Source organism: Anoplopoma fimbria, chromosome 17, assembly GCF_027596085.1.
Source record: "Anoplopoma fimbria isolate UVic2021 breed Golden Eagle Sablefish chromosome 17, Afim_UVic_2022, whole genome shotgun sequence".
In the NCBI taxonomy this organism is placed as follows: Eukaryota; Metazoa; Chordata; class Actinopteri; order Perciformes; family Anoplopomatidae; genus Anoplopoma; species Anoplopoma fimbria.
Genome location: NC_072465.1, coordinates 5,804,849 through 5,812,696, shown reverse-complemented (window position 1 = coordinate 5,812,696; position 7,848 = coordinate 5,804,849). Strand labels below are relative to the sequence as shown.

The 7,848-nt window shown below is 41.8% G+C and overlaps 1 protein-coding gene across 1 annotated transcript; it reads right to left on the bottom strand.

The window, feature by feature from the left end:
- Window positions 1–426: 426 nt before the first annotated feature.
- On the bottom strand, window positions 427–6,175 carry LOC129106093 (inositol hexakisphosphate kinase 2-like). The gene is made up of 5 exons (XM_054617421.1): window positions 5,899–6,175; window positions 3,522–3,750; window positions 3,105–3,256; window positions 2,482–2,657; window positions 427–1,859 (listed from the first exon to the last, which is right to left on the bottom strand). The coding sequence occupies exons 1-5, from the start codon at window positions 6,173–6,175 to the stop codon at window positions 1,254–1,256; spliced, it is 1,440 nt and encodes a 479-aa protein (XP_054473396.1). The 3' UTR covers window positions 427–1,253.
- Window positions 6,176–7,848: the final 1,673 nt, after the last annotated feature.

Genomic DNA, 7,848 nt, shown 5'->3' with positions numbered 1-7,848 from the left:
TCTCTGTAACAAATACATTCTTCTAGACTATAGGAAACAAGGCTATATCTATGTTGAGGGAACCTCGTGTCTTGGCTGCACTCCACAGCATTTGTGTCTGATTGCAGACCCATACTTTACAGGGTATTTCTTGAGATATTAATAATTCTGTCATCATGTGCTTGGGCTGGCTGGCCCTCAGAGAGCAGTCATTTGTACATAATCACGACCTCACATACTGGACATTTACATGAAATTTGATTGCTGCATATTTCATTTGCAAAGTCTGTGGTTTTCTTTCTTTAACCCAGCAATCATAAATATCCTAACCTTGTCAACAGGTAACATCAGAAATGAAAGAAGACACAGATGTTAGCACAAACCATAGTCTTTATTTTCTTTTCCCAATAAACTGTGGACAACACATACATACAAGATAGAGGTACCAAAGATGTCAAATAACAATATTATTTAATATCATTATTATAACATTAATATCATGGAATGTAGGACTCTCCATTCACATTCTTTTTTGATTTTTTAGTTTATTTTATGAAGCATGTCAAATAAAGAAATAAATCTATATAATTTGTCCCTGATACCTATATGAATATAGTCACCTTGAGTGAAGATGAACAGGGAAAGAAGGATGGCATAATGAAGAGGCAAAAAAAGCAGACTGGAGGGTGTGGGCTCACGACCTCTCCTCCCATCTGCTCTGTCCTCATACTCATACAACTCCTGCTCTCTCTCATAACCCTGTACCACTGCAAACAGACACTTGTTCAACAGGATGTGTTTGTGTGTGCAAAATGCTGACGCCTTCTTTGGAATCGGACATAAGGAAAACATTTTGTCTCGTTCTGTCCCAAGACTTCAAACTGCTTTAAATTGCTGCCTGCCTATTTGTCCCAACGGTGCACCCTGTTAAACAAGTTTTTTGAGATTACACCAGTCAAAAAGATGGCTTGTCTATGTTATTTGCAAGTCTATTTCATATTCCGAAAAGAGACACACACAAGAACAGGAACATTGAGAAGCACCAGGAACTGGGTCAAATGACAGGCCATGTTTCTTTTTGAAAATTAAAGGAGAAATCTCTCTCCACTTCTGCAGTCCAGTCCTCCTCTTTATCCTCTGTGTTTTATGTGCCTCTGTGTCTGAATGTGTGTGTGTGTGTGTGTGTGTGTGTGTGTGTGTGTGTGTGTGTGTGTGTGTGTGTGTGTGTGTGTGTGTGTGTGTGTGTGTGTGTGTGTGTGTGTGTGTGTGTCATGTCAGTCGGTGCTGTGGTTCTCCAGCTCGGAGATGATGGTGATTAATTGCTGGAGACCAAAGATGTAGCCGCTGTCCAGGCCCTCGTACACCACACTGTCCCCGTGGTAATGACTGCAGGTGGTGTGGGCGAAGTCTATCATTCTCACATCCACCAAGGGGCTACGGGTGTCTGAGCGGGACAAGCGAGCCTGCCCGACACCTGAGCTCCCGCTACTGGTGCAGCCATCGCTAGACCTGGAGGGTCTCTGAGGAAAACCAAGCGCACCTGCTACTTCACCCTCCTCCTCCATTTCCGGTTCAGCCTCCACCTCCTCACCTTCATCTTCTTCTTCTTCTTCAGAGAGGCCATCCCGAGTGTGTTTCTGGTACGGCGCTCCGTCATAGATGATAAGCAGAGAGCTGCAGTAGAAGCGATAGGATTCACAGGTTTCAAGGGCAGCTTGCAACTCTCTGAGCTGGAGCAGCACCGGTGAGAAGAGTTCATGTCGTAGACGACATCCACTGTGGAAGAATTGGAACAAAGCCTCCTTGAAGCCCAACACAGTCAGCCTGCGGCCACGGATCTTGTTCATGAACATCAGCTGGCCGGTGTCACACCGGTACACCTGAAGGGATGGAGAGACATAGTGGGGTTGGAAAAGTAGAGTGGGAATAGTGACTTCTATAACACCTAAGATTTGTTGGACTATATTGATAGTACTGCCTAAAATAGGCTTTGTTTAACCTGGACTAGACTGGCCAGGTAGAAGAGACAATTAAGGGTTAACTGTACAACAAATGTTTTGCATCTTATTCATAACATTATTCTAGTTTCTACATCCTGGCAGTGAAGGAAAAATAGAACTATTCCAAAATGTTCAGAGTCCCTGTTTGGATTGGTTATAGACAGAGATGATGAACAGATGTCGGCGCTTAATTGTTCTCAAATAGTTACTGGCCAGTTGGTCACCTTTACTGATTTAATAGCTAAAGGCAAATTTCACTGCCATTTGGTGCATTACAGGTGCTAATTTTAGACCTTTGTTGCAGAGTAGATTCCTGAACAAAACATGGCAGTCAGGAATTAATTAATAATTATATGAATGGTTAATGAACAGTAGGAATAATCTTGTTAATAACGAGATATAATATAATTATAGCGATTTTGAGGTGTTTCCCAAATGTCCAACTATCCCCTTAAGACGTGTAGTAGCCCTGAACATTGAAGACTCTGGGCTCAAAGCTCACCTGCATGCCAGAGAGGCAGACTCCTAAAACAGATGATGTACTCGGCTGGCACTTGTGAATCTTCCTGGTCTTTTTCTCTTCAGGGATCTCATCTCCATACTGCTGTATGCCCATCTTCAGGTCCAACACGCACGGCAACGTGTGCCGCCACGTCAGATTCTCCAGCAGGATGAATCCTGGTAAACTGAGTCAAGGAGGCAAGAGTTGTAAAAAATGTGGCCTTCTTCTACACTAATCAGTTTATAACATAAAACTGCTTAACAAGGTTTGATTAAAAAAAAAAAAAGTGTACATCCAAGCTTTTCCCTCCACAGGTTTAACTGCATTCACGTAAATGCTACAATCCATGCAACACTGTATGCAGAGTCACATCAATATCAAGTAACTAATGGGAGTGCTTTGGAAGCACAACACCACCAGAGAAAGACATTGATAGCAAGAAATTGTAGTAGGTAATGTGCCTCAGGTACATGCTGGAGCCACTGATAATCATGTATACATTTCAACTGCTTCAGGCAGAGGCAAATACCATGACCATTAGCCTTGAAAATCTGAACAATAAATCCTGTCTTGTTCCACTGTCATACCGAAAATTGTTTAGTTCTCAGTCAGTGAAAGGATACTGTATTGGTCGCAGTTCATGCCGTTGTCCTTAATCTTCTGCAGGCAGTTCTGTTTGGTCCAGGGGTTGTGTTTCAGCTGTGGTACAGCAGTACTGTGACTGCGCTCCAGTCTGCAGTAAAGCACCTCGGCCTCCTCCTCCAGCTTGTTAACACTTGATGACAGACGGAGAGAGAACGTCATCAGATTGAAGAAGAAAGAAAAAAAAATGCATTTATTTTGAATAAATCTTGGTTGTGTAATGGTTCTGAAGTGGCCACTGCATCATCTGCAATTTAATTTACATGAGCCTCGATTTAAGTGCGAGTGACTCCCTTTGCCCCTGCCTGTTCATGCATTGACTACATCTTCTACGTAATTATGTGAAACAAGTCCCACTGTGTACTGCCGTCTCTGCTGGACAGTTTATTTCATCTCACCTCTTGTCCTGGTCTTTACAAGAATGGCGGCTTCTGCCATCTTTGCTGTAATTTTCTCTGTCCACAACGGATGCCATCATTTTCTCCCACATGACCATATCGCATTTGGACTTGGTGTTGGCCAAGGGGTCCTTGTTTTCCAGATCATCTGCTGGATCACTCTGAATGGGGTAAGCAATCAGGCAAATATTCCCTTCTTCGTCCTCCTCGAAGCTCACTGACACCACACCTGAGAGCCGAACATAGAGGGAAACAGAAAGACATCTGTTAGACATTTGTGTCATGGAGCAGAGAAGAGAATGTCTTTGATATTGAAGCAAAACACAATAAAGCTGACAATAAAACACAATCTCTTAAGTGCTAAGAGTCTTTTTCCCCAAACCGCTGCTTTACAGACTAGTTTGTCTACATCCACATCTCTTTCAGACATCTCTCCCAACAATACATGGACAGAATTACGACAGAGGATGGGACGGAGAACTAACACAGAAAAGGACAGAATGAGAGAACAATCAATCAATATCAGTGTGTTGGCAGTTGGTTTTAATTGTGTAGACCCATACAAAAAACAAACAATGCTCTTTAGAAGTAATGCTTAAAAGCATATAGCAACACAGAGAAACTAATAGGCAAACATGAATGACAAAAGGCTGAACAAATTTAAGTTCTGTTTATTGCCAAATATTAAATCTCACACAAATGACAAGCAATATACATAAATATTATGCAGAAACAACAAAGCATCACCATAAATTTACACAGAAAAAATGATATGATGCTAGTCTACAGGCTTCACCTACGAATGAAGAGCACAACAAATAAGAGTCAGCAGGACATGTTTGTATCATAAACAGTCTCTCCTCCCAATGGTGTCAAATAATATGGCTGAAGGAGAAGGAGAGGAGGACTGAGAACATAAGTGAAAATAAAGATGAATAGGTGAAAATACTGAAATGACAGAACTGTTGCCACAAAATATTCACAGCAAGGCAAGGGAAGGGAGGATAGAGAATATATGACTCCTTTAATCAGTATGCCTTTGCCAACAGGTCAAGTTGCAGTTTACATCCATGTCTGTCCAAAAATGTAGTGAAGATTTTCAAGGAACTTGATAAAAGGTATTATGTGTATTTTTTGGCAAAATAGAAGTTATCATCATATTGATATGCACGATTCCAGTGAATCATTTCCACTGAGAAACATGCAGTCTTCAGTTAGAGACTATTTAATACAGAGGAGTACAGAGTTTGTGGGCTGATAACAGCGGAGCTGTCTCCAGATCAATGCAGAAAAAAAACAAAAGCTGGTAGTTGACCTCTGAAGGTGAAAACATTCTCCTCCTGAACCAGTGAACATCCAGCGAATAGATATAGTTGAGTTGAGGTTCTAAGGATAGAGGATGTTGTTTGCTGTACAGATTGTGAAGGCACATTTTGTATTTGTGGTATAGGGATATAAAAAATAAAGTTGATTTGACTTGACTCTGTCAAACTTTGTTGTTCTTGTTCTGCTACATAATTTCATGGGGAACAAAATTGTGAAAATATGGTCACAATCACAATGTCTGTTCCTGAGTTATGGCTTTGCATAATGGCGAGAAAAGTGTAATTGCAAAAACATTCAACATAGTGAAGTTAGTTAAATGTCATCATTTTATCCTATTAGACATTTGTGTTAACTAAAATGATGCCTGCACTAAAATATAAAAAACCTGAAGACTTTGTACAAATATGTGTGAGGGATATACAGGTGACCTCATTATGAAGTGACATATTAAATCATCAGTCCACCACGCTCTGTTTGCTAATGTCACTTACTGTGTTTCATTTTAAAATATCTTTATACAAGGCTGTGGTGATGATGTGACCATTGGGTCTGTGAACTAATCCACAGACCTCATCCAGAGGTCTGGGAGAGTGCTGCCAATGTTGACATTTCAGATGCAGATTACCTTGTGGTGGATTTTGGGATCTAAGCGATGAAAAATCTCCCTCAGGATCCTTTTTCACCGGGCTGGCTGTCAGTCGGAAAAATAAATGGGTGACTTACCTGTGTTAGTACAGCCTCCAACAAATAGGACATCGCAATGGGGTGGAATGTTTGAAGGAGGCCCACTAACTGCAGCAGCTGCAGCACCATCCTGTGGCACAATGTGGCACATGCTGCTGACAAGCACCTAGGAACAACACTTGAGCAAGAGCAGGGAGCTCTGTCTCCTCAAAATCTAAAAATGAACGCCTAACACACAACCTGCAAATCATCATCTCCCACCTGACTTTCACATATGCACATAGAGCACTGAAATAAAGAAAGAGAGATGCATAACAACACAGCATAACACAACATTGGTTAGCAATGGAAGGATAGTTTGCATTACCTCTATACTGGGGGGTAAACTTCCTCATTGCTGCAGGCACACTCTCGTAGAACTGATGTTCACGGAGGATGAGGGGTTTGCAGATGGTCTGCTCCCCGAGGCGCAGGATGCAGCATTGTCCCCCCACTTGGTGTAGGAAGGGCTCAAGCATCATCCCTTTCTCCATGTAGCTCTGCTGCTGCTGCTGCTGCTGCTGCTGCTGCTGCTGTTGTTGTTGTTGCTGCTTTTGCTCTGCACCCATGGCCTTCTGGGCCTGAGCCTCCACAGCCGGTCCCATCCTCCTCTGGACCTGACCACGCCGCCGTGGGCATTAAGACAGGGAGGAGGAAATAGAAGAGAAACAGAATAAAAAGCCAAGTTTTAGTGGATATCTTATTCCCTTTTAACTCCTTGGCTGGTAGTCCTTGTAGCTGAGTAGAAACAGAAAGCTACAGAAAGTCCTCTAACTGTTGACGTTCAAACTAGTGCTGCAACAGACTAGTGCTGCAACGGAGGCAAACAGAGACAGATCCTGCTTGTGCCTCCACTTCAGAGGGAATGCTCTCTGACAGCTGAGAGCTGGCTCACCACTGGTAAAGCTCTCACAAGCCTGCCACTGGGCCCTCCCCCATAACTAGCAAACCACCAATCGGGAGCACCCAAAGCAGGTTGTTGGGTGGTAACCCTTCAAGGGAAAGAATCTAGGAAACAAAGACAGTGGTGGTAGAAGGGGGCGGTCTGGTGGAAGGGAGAGATAAAAACACGGAGGGAGGGTGAAAGTGGGCCCAGCTGTATTTCTCTCTGTCACAGCAGGGTTTTAACAGCCTGACACAACAAGTAACACCAGTTCCTCATATAGTGTGAGGTGTACAGAAAGGAACAACAAACAGAACAAATGGGAGATAGGAACACATAAACTGATGTGCAGTACAAAATACACTGTTAAAAGTAAAAACAGAAATACATAATAGCTACACAGTAAACTTGGACTGAAAGAGCCAACAGTATTGATATGATAAATAAAACGTGGTGCAAAACAGACCCAACAAGATACCTTCATTTTTTAGCATGACAATTACCCTAGAAGACATAGTAAACATTGAAAAATGCTGCTCCCAGCCGGAGGCTCTGTGGCTACCAGCAGGTCCGCCAGCATTGCTGTCATTTGTCATGCTGTTCTGTTGAAAAATGCATCTCTTTGAGCTGTCATAGCTCATAGAAGAAGGTAACCATGATCTTATGATATGATAATAACAAGCTTTACTAAAAGTATGCTGTGGATAGAACACTCCCTCATACACATAAACAATGATAAGAACAGATGATTTCTGGCACATTGGGTCAATGAAAATGTCCAGCAACAATGCGCAAACTTGAGGTAAAATGGTCAGACTACAGTGGTCAGATGAAAGTTAATTGTCCAGCTTCCACTATCACTGCTTTTGCTGGTGGAAAGATGAAAAAAATTACACATGGTGTTTAGGGGTGTTGTGTTTTCCATAAACGCCCTATTCAATTTTCAACTGACTGGAGTAAAGATCTAAAATATCATTCTGCCGATGGCAAAATCAATTTACTATCACAAAATGTAAGGAATTCTAAATAAAGCTTTACTTTTATAAAAAAGATTTTTATTGAGAGTCTATAAATTTATAATATGTATGCAGCTTGAGAATTTCTATATTTCGTATTTAATTCTCCCACTTACATCCTGAAATATAGTGGTAACAATATGCTAGACTATAAAACAATATGCTAGACTATAAAACTAGATATAAGTGAATTAGAGTTGTGGGGACCCCTAGCTGAGCCTCTGTCTCAATAAGAATTAACTTTAAAGATTTAAAGAAAGTGACAAAGTAAAAGATGGAGATGTCGATGGCAGCAGATGTTGTGACTAAAAGGGTGTTGCTAGGAACTCGTGCTGTGGCCAGAGTGGAAACTATAATCCTCATCCACCCTCATTCCCTT

Excerpts from the sequence above, each read along its gene's own strand:
- LOC129106093 (XM_054617421.1), bottom strand. The coding sequence starts at position 6,175 with ATGGGACCGGCTGTGGAGGCTCAGGCCCAGAAGGCCATGGGTGCAGAG. Across the intron at positions 2,658-3,104 it reads CATGAACTGCGACCAATACA|GATTCATCCTGCTGGAGAAT; the intron begins GTATCCTTTCAC and ends TCAGTTTACCAG. Across the intron at positions 1,860-2,481 it reads TCTGCCTCTCTGGCATGCAG|GTGTACCGGTGTGACACCGG; the intron begins GTGAGCTTTGAG and ends CCATCCCTTCAG.